This window comes from Lepidochelys kempii, chromosome 1, assembly GCF_965140285.1.
Source record: "Lepidochelys kempii isolate rLepKem1 chromosome 1, rLepKem1.hap1, whole genome shotgun sequence".
NCBI classification, from domain to species: domain Eukaryota; kingdom Metazoa; phylum Chordata; order Testudines; family Cheloniidae; genus Lepidochelys; species Lepidochelys kempii.
The window spans coordinates 48,750,533-48,765,324 of record NC_136380.1 but is presented as its reverse complement, the minus strand read 5'-3'; the positions used below and the strand labels follow the sequence as shown (position 1 = coordinate 48,765,324).

The 14,792-nt window shown below is 41.2% G+C and overlaps 1 protein-coding gene across 11 annotated transcripts in view; it reads right to left on the bottom strand.

The window, feature by feature from the left end:
• Nucleotides 1-14,792, bottom strand: part of FRY (FRY microtubule binding protein) — a 372,765-nt gene that overhangs the window by 237,644 nt on the left and 120,329 nt on the right. For 2 of the 11 annotated variants that reach the window (XM_073341342.2, XM_073341350.2), the window contains one exon: nucleotides 1,177-1,241. The exons of the other annotated variants lie outside the window; for them this stretch is intronic. In XM_073341342.2, the coding sequence (XP_073197443.1) occupies nucleotides 1,177-1,237 (61 nt within the window). In that variant the 5' untranslated portion in view covers nucleotides 1,238-1,241. The remainder of the gene's footprint in view (nucleotides 1-1,176; nucleotides 1,242-14,792) is intronic. 11 annotated transcript variants of the gene reach the window in all.

The following is a 14,792-nucleotide window of genomic DNA, read 5'->3' as shown; positions in this document are numbered from 1 at the left end:
TATGGCCACATACTATCCTACTAAGATACTATGATGACAGCATCATAGAAAATCCTATGGGAAATTAATTTGGTACTAGGTACAGGATTTGGATGGTATGCAGTAAACAATGCAAAGGGACACACAATAAATGACGAGGATAAAAAAAAATGTTTAATTAGCATTCAGTGAGCACCATCCATCCTATGCACTGCCTGGTGTATAGTCCTGTGGGAAAAATAGTATGTGATCACATAACTTTAGATTGTATCAAAATGCATAAACACTGGGGGGCTGCTTATAGGTTGCAGGGGCAACCTTAATTTTGGCATTTCCTAACTTTTGAGTGCTTGACTTTGCAAACTTAATGTTTAACATAGGTTTTTTGGGGTTTTATTTTTCACATGCACATGCGCACACACAAAACACCTGCCTCTGAACAAGATAGCACCCTTATCAGATCATCCCAAAAATATCTCCAACATTTCAAGTGCAATTTCGTAGAGAACCACCCCCATTAAGCAACCAGTTTTGCTTGGTACCTTGAGTTATTGCTTAAATTCTATCATACCTGCAAACCAATCGTACCCAGAAACATTAATCCTTCCCTTTCTAACACTTTCACTTAGACCAGGTTATAACAGCATAGCATTTTCTTTAAATGTGAGAAAGATATATTATGGACATTGCAATGAAATATCCACATATCCTTTTGACCCTATGCCATTACTGAAAACTGGAAAACTGCATTGAAATGTATGTTAAATCACTGTTAATTCTTTTCATGTTGTAAATAATTTGCTTTTCTGATGTGATGAACAATTACTATAGTAAGAATTCTAAGAAAGTACAGTAGCTTTTAAACATACGTATGCAGTAAGCTGATGAAAAGTGAGGAGTAAAAAACTAAATTATGCCATTTCCTCAGTACTTCTTGTACATTATATTACAGAAACTTTTCTTCAAACTCAAAGATCAAGCAAAACAACAGAAAAATCAGTCTAATATGTGCAAGTTAAAAACTTGCAACACAGTGGGTACAATTTTAGCAAAACACTGTTAGTGACTTCTCATTATATTTAACAGGAAAAAGAATACACTATTTTCTTTAACTTAAGAGTGCCAAATTTTGAATCTAACACCATACAGGCTAATGAGACACACTAAAACACAAAGTCACAATGTTTTTATACCTACCAAGCTCCTTTATAAAACTGACCACACTGAATCTTCTCCAACAGGCTACTGTAATATCCATGAGCCTGAAAATAACAGAAGTTCCAATTCTCAAAACTGTTTTCTTACTAAAATGGAGAAAGAAATTACTTGTTTCATGATCCTGTTTCACACTTTCACTATATGTCTTTCTTCGACATCAAGGCAGGCATTTCATTTAGGTTTTTTGGTTTTTTTTTTAAATAGGCAAGTGCTGAAGTTCGAGCAGGCCTCCCGATCGGATCAGGCTTTCCATAGCCAAAGGGGTAATTTTTAGCTTCAGCATATGATGATGACCTACAACTTGCAGAGTGGCTGCATGTCTATATTTATCCAAAAGTACATACTATACTGACAGATTAGTGAAACTACTTCAAGCACTCCAAGAACATGAGACTGGCTAATGCAGTTCGGCATAAACAAACCATGTGTACCAAACATATGTATTATCACACAGTTCAAGTTGAAGGCATTTAGTAAAGAAATGTTAAGGATAGAAAGAATACAGGATGGGTGATAAAACCTTTGTTTTGTAACTAAGGTCTTTTGGCCACAAGTACAAACAGTTTACATTCCTTGAGACAAAACCAACACAGTATCCTTTTTCCATGCCAAAGAGCCAGTGAGCAACCACACATCCTAAAGGAAAATTACACAGTGAACATCTCCTGGAATAACTCTTAAGGAAATGTGTTTGGTTTTAAAACTATAAGTATAATATTAAAAAAGACACACAGTATAAACCAAATTGTTAAGAACTTAATTTATAAGGTCAAGTACATAGCAGCAAGGTTGGCAAAAGAAAGCTTTTATGCTCTTTGAAGAAAAACCCTTCCAGATCAGTGATAGACTGTCAGGCAAGGAAAATAAAATTCAAGGCTTAAAAACAAACTGAAAATGTAGTAGATTGATCTTATTTTAGTCACAGGAACTGGTCAGGGACAATATATTTGTACAGACACAACTAAGATTTTTATACATTTTTGTTAATGTAAATGTTACATTGCATCATTAATTTACATCATTTTCAGGCTCAAAAAAGGCTTTATCAATACAGATCTAAAATTAACAATGACGTGATACACTTAACTAACCATTTAAACAATGAATCATATGAAGAAAACACACCTAAAGCTCTATTTAAAAACCCACATGATGTTATACTGACCAACTAAGACTGCTGAAGTTGAGTCTTATAGTATTACTCTCAACCCTGTGGGTTTGGGTTTTTTTGCAGATTTATCCTTAATGGGTGAAATTCACCTTTGGAAAGAGGGCCAGCACAAGTTCTATGAAGCAGCTAATGTCACACTTTGAGGCACAAAGTGGAATTTATGTGCTGTAAAGACCTTGGCCTTAACCTCTGCACAAGAATCAATTTCACCCAATATGACTATTTGTTTGTAGATTAAATTTGGCATTTGTTTTAAACATTTTTATAATACGGGACAAGCTGGCAGCAGCAGGTTCTGCTAAATGCAAAATCACCATTTACATCCTGAGTTCATTGTATGTGGGCGATATGTATTCAAAAGGTAATCTTATACCTCTTGTTCCCTAGGAGAGTACATTCTGCAATCTGAAATGCAATGGGCTTTCAGTGTTAGAGAAAGGAAATGATGTCCATATTGTATGTGCTTTTGGCCTACACACAAAGCAGCTTGCGCACAGAACTTAGAAGATGTTATACGTCATATCCGCCTACATGTTTGCATTCCTTTCAGTGAATGGTGTTAAATGCTATTCTGGTAAGTGGAGATGTGTGTGCATTCATCCCCTCTCCTTAGCTACTCCTCAAGTGCTTATGACCTTGTTTTGGGCCAATTATCTTTCTTGACAAGGAGGACTGGATATGGGGCTCCAGAGTCCATCAAAATCTCGCCTGGTTCAGCCACAGGAATCACTAGAAAATGTGAATTGGTGTTTTCTCCCCAAGCACTGAGCATGCTGTCTCCCCAATATCCCAGATCCTTTTTGGCCTCAGACTGAGATGGACTCAATGTTAAAATCTGACCCACAGCACAGTAGTACAGAAGACAAAATGTTGTACAATGGTTGTAGCAGAGAACAGGACATCAGGAGTTCCTAGGTCTTCTCCAGCCATTTAACCTCTCTTTAGATCAGTTTTCCCCACTGTAAAGTCAGGGTAAGTATAATTCCTACCTTGAAGGAATGCTGTGAGGTTAAATTAACTGTAACTGAGGAGTTGGGCTCCTCAGTTGAAAGCCCATAGATTTTTTTTTCTCGGATTGCTAGCCTAATTGCTTGTACATTTTTGTATGGCTTGAATTTCTAACTGCAGATGTTCAAGCCACAGTCATAACATTCCTCTTGCATTTCTATCTAAAAGGCAAGTGAGGACCAGTGATAGTCACACTGAGGCTCATGAGCCGCAAGTGGCTCTTTAATGCGTCTCCTGCGGCTCTTTACAGGACATATATTAAAACACTGTGTGATTTAATTATTAACCAGTCTAAGTTATTAACCAATCAGGATGCTTTTACTATGTTATTAACCAATTAAGTTAATAACAGTTCAAGTTGATAATTAATTTGTTGTGAGAAATATATATAATGAAACAATGAATTCACACTATTGTGGCTCTTTTGGGTAATACTGAACGCTAATTTGGCTCCTGAACCACTAAGGTCTAAGTATCACTGGTGTAGATTGTTTATGCATTTAATCTTACTAAAAATATACAATTTAGAAAGGCATGGAGAAGCCAAACTGCTAAACTTCAAGAGGGTCTCAAAAGAACTACCTCCTAAAACTGACACATCTCTTCTTAAAATTACACAAATTCAGTACTCTGATCTCTGGATTGTATTATATATTCTTGCATCCAGAAAAGGGGCAAGGTATGGTATGATGGATACAGAAGTTTGCAAGTGGCTATGTTGTTTTTAATTTCTGTCACATCACCAGCCATGAGTTTGATTAGCCCCACAAGCTGATACTGGTCTCTGTGGGCACTGGCATCTTGAATTGGGGGGCTCAGAACAGGTAGTTTTTCATCAAAATCAGGGCTCGGGGGGGAGGCAAAATAATTCTCCCCAGATGTTGTTAAGCCTTTTTCTTCTAGGAGGTCCTTTATTTAGGTTGGGGAGACTTTAGGAAGGGTGGATAGGATGTGATTGCCAGAAGGTATGAGGAACTCAACTTTCCTTCATCCAGACAGCTCTGTAGCACTACCTAGTCTCCTCTTCCAATAATTATTTTAAAAAGTGTTCTATATTGTATCCTTTATCTGGACAGAATTTATACTTTATAGTTGTAATATGAATAACTGAAATTATAGTTATCACTGAGATTTCTAATGAATGTACTTTTGAAGACAATTTGCGGAGACATATTCTTCTATGGGAGAAAACCAATTTCAAATCTTTTGCAGTTTATAGAACAGATACATCTTTTTATCATCTATAGATGTTTAAACAAAGTGTTATTAGTTAAAATTTTTCATATACCTTTGTTTTTAATTAAATAGATGAGACCATTTTGGATTAAAAATTTGTACCTTAACTCTCTTTTTGCTTAGCATAGAAACAATATTTCAAGACAGTCTGTTCTCTTTGCTGACAAATTCTGTTATTGATGTAGGTGGCTCCAACAGAAACAAGAAACTGCTGTTTCAAAATATGATTAGCATAGTAAAGAATGAAATGAATCTGACAGGAAAAATGTCATGAAGTTTCATACTTTGTCAACTTTTTACAGTCTTTCCTATCTTAATATTTAAAAAAAATGAGGTATACTTTTATAGGTCTTGTCCACAGTGGCAGTGGTGTGTAGGGTATGCGTAGCAACACACTGCAGTGAAAAGCAGGCTGTGTCCGCAGTGCAGTGTGTAAATACAAGCCGATGTGAAAGGCTCTGGCAGGCGGAAGCAGCAGGGAAAGGCTCTGGCAGCTCCCTGCAGCAGGGAAAGGCTTCATTGGTGAAAGGCGCCAGCAGTGGGGAGCTGCCAGAGCACTCCTGGACATGTGTGCAGACTTAACACCCTGCTTCTCACCGATGTAGCCTTTGTGGCTTTCGTCAATGACAAACTCGAGAATTTTTAAGAAACTATAAAACAATAAAGTTGCATAAGATTCTCTCTTTAGGGTCCTTAAGGGAATGGGATTCAGTGATCACTTTATCAACTGGGATTAAACTGCTCGACACCAGATCCCCCTCCTGGGTGATCACCAATACTTAGAAACAGTCTCATTACAGAAAGGAACAAGGCAGGGCTGCCCACTATCCCTGTTACTCTTCAACATAGCACTGGAACCGCTAGTATGCACAATTGGGTATGAAGATCATAATAGAATCATGGAGGGATGGGGAGGCAGGAGGGTTCAACACTGTAAGCAGAATCAGCCTCTGGAAAATTCTAGAAAAATTTGGCTGCCCCACCAAATTTGTTAATACCATATGTCAATTCCATGAAGATAGAACTGCTCAAGTACTCTCAGATGGTGGCCTCTCTAAACCATTCCCCATATCTACTGGGATGAAACAAGGCTGCACGCTAACACTGATTCTCTTTAGTTGCTACATGAGGTTCAGAACTGATGGAAAACTCTTCAATGACCAAAAGCTTACTGCAAAGACAAAAGTAATTAGGAAATTCATATGTGAACCCTTTTTATGGATGACTGTGGTCTACTTAGTCACAGTGAAAGTGACCTACAACTTACCCCCTTGACAGGTTCTCAGAGGCAACTAAGGAGTTTGGACTCACAATCAGCCTGGAAAAAACTGAAGTCAACTTCCAACCAGCCCCATCAACCACTAGCAAAACCTACTTTGCTTCACGCTTCTCACAAAAAATAACATGTGAACTGATGAATAGCAAAGTTACCATAGACAATAAAGGAGAAGGGATGCAAATCAGGATAAAAAAAGAGCACATCAGAGATCTTCTGACCAATTTGAATGAATTTAAATCAGCAGGGCCGGATGCATTCACCCGAGGGTACAGAAGGAATTAGCTGAAAAAATCTCAGAGCCATTGGCAATAATATTTACAAACTCATGGATGACAGGAGAGTTCCAGAAGTCTGGAGAAGGGCTAATGTAGTGCCCATCTTTAAAAATGGGGAAAAGGAGGAGCTAGGGAGCTATAAATTAGCCACCCTGACTTCGATACCGGGGAAGCTACTAGAGCAATGTATAAAACATTCAATTTGTGAATACCCAGAGGATGAAGGGGTAATCACTAGCAGCCAGCATGGATTTATATTATAAAGAACAAATCATGCTAAACCAGCTTGATTTCCTTCTTTGACAGGGTAACTGATTTGGTGGACAGGGGGAATGCAGTGGACATAATATACCTGGACTTCAGCAAGGCTTTTGACAGTCCCACATGGCATACTGATAAGTAAGTTGGAGAAGTGCGGTCTCGACAGAACTACCATTAAGTGTATATATTATTGGTTAAACAACCACAAACAAAGAGTAACTATTAATGCAATGATGTCAGATTGGTGGGAGGTCTCAAATGCGGTTCCACAGGGATCTGTTCTTGGTTCAGGATTATATACCATCTTCATTAATGACCTGGATATAGGAATAGAGAGCACACTGATCAAGTCTGTAAATGACACAAAGCTAGGAGGAGTTGCCAATACTTTAGAGGATAGAGCTAAAATTCAGAGAGATTGTGATAAATTGGAGAACTGGGCTATAGACAACAAAATGAAATTTAACAAAGACAAATGTCAGGTGCTACACTTAGGGAAGAAAAACCAAATGCACAAATACAGAATGGGGGGAAACTGGCTTTGCAGCAGTACTGTTAAGAAGGATCTGGGAGTTGTGCTAGAGCACAGCCTCAACATGAGTCAGCAATGCAATGCTGTTGCAAAAAAACCCAACAAATACAATTTTAGGTTACATTAACAGCGGCATAGCATGCAAGTTATGGGAGCTGATAGTACCACTCTACTCGGCACTAGTTAGGCCTCAGCTGGAATACTGTGTCCAGTTTTGGTCACCAATGTATAGAAAGGATGTAGAGAAACTGGAAAGGATCCAGAGGTGAGTGACAAAGATGATCGAAGGGATGGAATGCAAGCCATACAAGCAAAGGCTGAAGGAACTGGGTATGTTTAGTTTGGAAAAGAGGAGATTGAGGGGGGATATGATAGCTGCCATAAAAAAGATGGGAGAAAAGTTGTTCTCTCTTGCACAGAGTGCAGAATAAAAGGCACTGGGTTCAAGCTACATCATAGCAGATCTAGATTAAATCTCAGGAAAAACTTCCTAACTGTAAGAACAGTAGGACAATGGAACAGATTGCTTAGGGAGGTTGTGGAAGCTTCTTCACTGGAGGTTTTCAAAAGGAGGCTGGATAACCATCTGTCTTGGATGGTTTAGACACAAAAAATCCTGCATCTTCCAGAGGTTGCAGTAGAGAGAGAGACGGCGGAGCAGCCGACGATGGAGTGAGCGAGCAGTGGTGAAGTGAGTGGCTGGTAGCGGAGCGGCTGACAGTGGAGCAAGCGTCCACCAGCAGAGAGGTTGATGGTGGAGCGAGTGGCGGCAGAGTGGCCGATGGTGGAGCAAGCCATGGTGCCTTCCTCCCTCCCTGCCAGGTGGGAGATGAATTCATAGAAATGCACCTCTGAACTCTGGGTCTTCAGTGACCAAAGAGAACAACTGTGAGTGGGGTGCAGTGGAGGGAGAGAGGACAATGATTATTGAAGATCAGTTTAGATGGATTGGTCATGTTATCACCATGGGGGAATGACAGATTCCTCCCAAAATTCCTCTATCATGAGCTGAAATTCAGAAAGGGCAGGAACGGCAGTCCACATAAATATTTCAAAGACACTCTTTAGCAGAATCTCAACTCACATGGCATAAATATTGATAAGTTCAAAGACACGTTCAAGGACAGACCTGAACAGAGAACTACTATCAATAAAATTTGTAAACACTTTAAAACAGATGCGAAAAACTAATTGAAAAGGGCCGAGCATCATGCCATGTCTTCAGTGGGAGAGTATGCATTCCTACATGACATCTGTTCAGGACCTTGATCCTCGCAGATTGGACTATACAGCCTCAAGGGAACATGAGATGCTGTGATGTGATCGCCAGATACAGTGGAATCAAAAAGAATCACAGAGCTTAAGGTGAGATGGGACCAACAGATCATCTAGTCTGATCTCCTGTATATCACAGCTACCAACCCCACCCAGCCAGCTGCATGCTTAATCCAAACACCAACATTAAACCAGAGGAAGGAGCCAAAAAAAAAAAAACATAGAAAAAAGAAAAAGAAAAGAAGAACACATTGGGGGAATAAAAGTCTCCCTTTCTGTCCTCTGCAAATCACAGGCTGAAGTTCTGAAGGATGAGATTTTAGGAATATAAGACATAAATCAGAAGTAGCCCCCAGTGCTGCCAAGCCCTGCACCCCTCCCCCAAGAAACCCCACCATACAATCATAATCATAAAATTGTCAAGCTCTCTCTTACAACTAAGTTGTTTGCCCCAGCAACATCTATTAGGAAGCTGTTCCAGAACCTCAATCCTCTGATTGTTAGAAATCTTCTTGTAATTTACACCCTACATATATTCATGGCAAGTTATACCCATTTGTTCTTGTGCCAACATTGTCCTTTAGATTAAATAGCTCTTTCCCTTCCTTGGGTTCACCCCCCTAAAGTATTTATAGAGAACAACCATATCCACTCTCAGCCTTCACTTTGCTAGGCCAAACAAGTCATGCTCTTTTAGCCTCCTCTCATAAAAGAGGTTTTCCATTTCTCTGATCAACCTAGTAGCTCTTTTCTGCACCTGTTCCCAGTTTGAATTCATCATTCTTGAACATGGGTGACCAGAATTGCACATAGTATTCCAGATGAGGTCTTACCAGTGCCTTGCACAATGGCATTTATACTTCTCTATCTCTTCTAGAATGCCTTGCCTGATCCTAGAATCGCATTTGCCTTTTTTGTAGCTGCATCACATTGGTGGCTCCAGGTTATCTTGTGATGGACCAACTCGCCCAGATTTCTCTCCTCCTCTTCTGTCATTTTTAACCGATGAGTCCTCATTTACAGAAGAAATTATTTTTACTAGACTCTAGGTACATGACCTTGCACTTTGTAGTCTTAAAATTCATCCAAATTCTGTTTCTCCAGTTTTGAAAGTCATCTAATTCTTCCTGTTTAATATTCCATTCCTCATCTGTACTGTACCCAACTTTGTATCTTCAGCAAATTCCATTAGCACACTCCTAATGACTTAGTGCCAAAGTCATTAATAAAAATATTAAATAAGGTAAATCCCATGACCAGTCCTTGAGGAACTCCACTAGCAACATCCCTCCAGCCTGATAGTTCATCTTTTAGCATGACTAGTTGTCTTCTCCCCATTAGCCAGTTCCTTACCTACCTTACAATTCTTGTACTAATCCCCATCATAATTTAATAATAATTTCCTATGTGGTACTATGTCAAATGCTTTTCTGAAGTCCAAGAATATTAGAATTAGATCTACTGCATTTCCCTTATCTAAAAAATCAGTTATCGTCTGTTCTCAAAGAAAGATATCAGGTGGTCAGGCATGATCTACCTTTGATAAACATATTTCATTACATCCCCTTTTCTGATTACCTCCATGAATTTAATTATTCTTTCCTTCAACATTTGATCTAAAGCCTTGTATATTACTTCGGACAGACGAATGGGTCTATAATTGCCCAGATCACTTTTGTTATATAGAACAAAAAACTAGGTTGTACGTGGATGATACTATCACTCTAATCCACAAAGGCTGATACCCAAATTACTAGAACTCACTGAAAAGTCTCGGCACTTGTCTGGATATGAGATTAACTAGAACAAATCTGAGGAGTTAGGATTAACTAAATACATGTACTGGTCTTTGCTTAGTCAGTGGGATTTCCAATGGAAGCTGATAACATTCAAATATCTAGGAATTCTAATCCCCTGATATTTAAAGCAAATAGTTAAAATCAGTTTAGACCCAATTATTATACAAATCACTAACAACCTGGGTAAATGGAAAGCTATCCTCCTCAGCCTCTTGACAAAAATAAAACTAATAAAAATGAACACACTGCTCAGATTAATTTATATGTTCAGGGCTACTCTCACTCCAAATATCCAAATACTATTTTCAGAAAAATCAATTATATTCTTTTTGGGGGGGGAAGGGCGGGGGGCGGGGGGCAGAAAGAATCATGTCCTTTAAAAGACTTCAGCTACCAGTTGATCTAGGGAGGTTTAGAATCACAAATCTGACGCAATATCATAATGCCTGTATAATAAGCCTTTATAATAAGCCAGGCCATGCAATGGACATATACTATCACAAATCAAACATCTATGTGGGTGAATATTAAGAAAGAGCTGTCCTACTCTTCCCTATTATGGCTATATTCGGCTGTGGAGACTGTAGATATCAAAAATATCTAATTCCCACCGTCCGTAAGGGCCACTTTAGCATGCCCACACAAATTCTACCCTTCATTTGGGAATCCCATTCTAAAAACTGGGTGCGGGGAAATTGGGGGAAAGATGACAATGTGGAAAAACTGGATGGAATGTAGCATATTATACATATCTCCCTCCCTACTAATAAGTGAGGACCAAATCACAATGTTTACTTCTCTCCAACTACAATACAACCTATAAGATACGGCAATGTGGCAATGTAATGAGGAGGAATGACCTCATTCTGGCACAAAGGGCTCCTGTTGAGCTCAGCTAACCTCACCCCTTCCCCTTCAAAGGAATTACAGGGGCAGGGCAAAAAGTATCAGAGCAGGGCCCTGAAGCTTAGTTGGAACCAGATCACAGAAGGAGCCCCATGTCCTTCCCAACGAGCTGAATTGCCAGCGGAGCTCACAACCAGCTGTGGCAGGTGACAACTGCCCTGAGCCAGCCAGGAGAGAAGGCCAGCCACTATCCCAAGACATGGAGAGATCCAGAGAGGCAGTAGAGAGTGAGCTGCTTGGCACAGAGATGAGGACCCAGGCCCCAGGGGCCGCACAGCAGCCCCACCAGACAATAGTAGGACGTAGCTCAAGGAAACAAGACATTGACTTGGCTCTGTTGCTGTGGGGCAAGGAAGCAACCCCAGGCTTCCCTGCCAACCCTGTGACAGGATCACCCATTCACTTCTAGGGTCTTAGAATGAGATCCAGTGGAGCAGGGTAGGCCCAGGTCCCCACAACACTGGCCCCGCACTCGGGGATGGATAAACCACAGACTGCTTGCTTGCTTGCTTAGCCCCTACCAAGAAAGCCTGAGCCATTGACTGCTTATTTGCTTAACCCTCAGGAAGGAGGCCTGAGTCACAGGCTGCTTGAATATTCAACCCTTAGGCCAGAAGGCCTGACCCACTGACAGTTTTTCTGCTCTGCCCCCCATCCAGGAGGCCTGAGCTAACATTTTCTTAGTGACTTGGCTGCTAGACAGGACACCTGACAGGCCAATCCGGCATGAACACCGATTCCCTGCTAACACCAAAGGGGGCACTCCTGGCCCTGAGACACAGGAACCTTACAGGCAACATATTCAAATTTGTCTCCTGCTCACCTCAGAATCTGGCCTGGAAGCAACTGTACTGTCTAAAGTGCCTGAACTCAAGTTTTGTAGAGTTATATCATTCCCCCAGACTGGCAACTACACTATACTACCTGCCAAAATATGAATACTGATGTAATGAGGCTAAAATGGAACAAAGAACTGGCAATAAATAGCTCATGCCCACAGTGGAACAGAGCAATATGAGAGAATAAGGAAGCAAACTTGGACCTCCAATTATGTTTCATTCTACACAAAATCATTGCACTAGTCACACCAAACACTACACAAAATTAAACCTGCCCCAGTGATCAATTTTGGAAAAGTGGGGGCAAAGGAGCCCCAGAAAAATGTGAGTCCATTTGGGACAGTTTCCTAGAACTGGTTGACTAAAGATCCCTGCAGGAGACTTGGATGAAAGGCAGACAATAAATCCACATACTACCTTCTCCCATCCTTCCCACCCTTTTCCCTCTTGACTTTGATTTCTTGAATTTTTGTTTGTGTGTTTATTCTGATATGTGTCTGGAAACAGCGTGGTTAATAGGTGGGAAGCCAGACATTGTGTAAAATCAGTAAAAGCTGGTTTATCAGGCATGTTGGGAGAATGGGAGGTGCCGGTAAGTGAAAAATGCCAGTTAACTAAGAGGGAGGGAGTTTGGGTGTGGGAGGGGATGTGGGGCTGGGGGTTAGAGCACGAGTGGGGGTGTGGGGCGTGGGCTCTGGGAGGGATTTGGGTACAGGAGGGGACTCGGTGCAGCAGGTTGGGGCATTGGAGGGGCTGCGGGGGGTGCCAGATCCAGGGGGCGCTCACCTCGGGCGGCTCCCCACAACCAGTAACCTGTCCCGGTTGCTCCTAGGTGAAGGCGAGGCAGGCAACTCTGCATACTGTCCCTGCCCCACCCACTGGCTCCACAGCTCCCACTGGCTGGGAACCACAGCCAGTGGGAGCTGTGGGGTGGTACCTGCGGGCGGAGGCAGCGCGCAGAGGCACCTGCCATGCCTCCACCTTGGAGCAGCCGGGACAGGTTGCCACTTGCGGGGAGCCACCTGAGGTGAGTGCCCCCTGGATCCGGCACCTCCTCCCACGCCCCAATCCCCCTCCTCACCCAAACTCCCTCCCAGAGCCTGTGCTCCACACCCCTTCCCATGCCCCAACCCCCTGCCGACCCCACGTCAAGTGGACTATAAAATGGACTTTCAATGAAGATCAGAAATGCCGGTTTATAGAGCTTTCCGGTTGGTGAAGTGTCAGATAAAACAGCTTTTACTGTATCTTGTTTTTTGCTCATTTCTGGTGTTTATTACTTTTGAATTTGTTCTGTATGTTGGCATCTAGGATTTATATGGTTTGTTATAAGAAAAATTGAAAAAGTTTAATAAATAATAAATATTTTAAAAGTAATTATTGGCAAACCTTGTGCAAAATATCAGAATGATCTTTTACTATAGTTTCTGTGTGGGATTAAACTGTTTCATATTTTCATAGAAATTTAAGAAACATTTAACTTATTTATATTTAATGGTGGAACTTGGCATACTTAGAACACAACATCATTTGGGGGATAACTTCCTCTCACTTATGGAAATACCCACATTGTCTCTGTTATCAGAGTTGAACTAAACACAAATACTGCTCAGCTTCTGTGTTTTAGAGAACAAATAAATGTTTCCTCTTTGAATGCTGACCTTAGGTTAACAAATACAGTATGTTTAGGAAATCCTGACAGACTTTCTATACGTCTTTAAAGGTTTTATTATCTTTGCTGATCTTGCCAATTATTTCAAAAGTCAAAAGGCTTTAATAATCAGGGGGAAAGTCATCACCTTTTGTACTTAAATAAGTAAACGGATTTGGATAAATTAAAAACACACATTGAACATTGGTCTGTTTCCCAAACTGAACCAGAATGTCTTTGCAATTCAAATAAAGTTAAGAAAATATTTTGTTTTATAGTAAAGATTTTCACATTTCCCTATGCTTAGTTGTTTTTGTTAAAATACTGAATGAAAAGCTACTCTCTAAATTTCTGATCTGGTTGAAACTAGAGTGCTGGCAAGTTCACATATAAAAACAGGGTTTCCCATATGATTTCGAGCCTGCTGTTTTGTTGAAGTAGCCTTTCATTTTCGAGAAGAAGAGGTGAAGACGCTTCTTTGAATTTTGTGAGTGTAAAGCTTGGAAAAGGCACAGGAAGCTCAAGATTTTAAAAAAAAGGATTCAAGCACAGCGCTAAAAAGTAAAACTATCTGCTTCAAACAAATGAGGGACCAGCCAACACAAAGGACGTGACCGGCGTTTTCCCTCCTTACTCCTCTTCTTTTCAGCAAGGTGTATTTTTTTCCCTCCCTGAACATGAAACAATAAAGATGATTAGGGTTTTGGCTGAGATAGAAAACAGATCTATTTTTGTTTATTAAAGATCATATTTTTCACAACACTAGGAGTGTAAACACTGGTATCCTGGCGATATTCCAATTTAAGTAGTTACCATCTAAGTTGCCCAGTCACGCGGCCGCCTATTAAGTCCCACGCAGGGGCTCGGACCTGCCACAGTGGGAAGAGACACAGAGACACAGAGACACAGCCCTCCCTTGGCCCGGCCCAGCCCAGCCGGAGATGCCACAGCCAGGGAGAGGTGCCTCTCCCCTGGCCCTGAGCTGCTGCAGCAAGAGAGGGCTGGGGGGGAATCCTCTCTTCCACTGCAGCCCTGGGGCAGCCTGGACCCCAAACCCCTCATCCCCAGCCCCACCCCAGAGCCCACACCCCAAGCCAGAGCCCTCATCCCCCCACACCCCAACACTCTGCCCCAGCCCTGAGTCCTCTCTCACACTCCAACCTCTTGGCCCCACCCCCACCACATGAATTTTGTTATGTGCACCAATATGAAGGTGATGTGTCACACATCACCTCCATATTGGTGCACATAACAAAATTCATTCCGCCCATGGATGAAAAAAAATGGAGGGAACGCTGCACTACAGATAATTAATTTTTTAGGTAAGTGAATTCTCAACTCTTTCTCGTGGGGCCTGACTTAA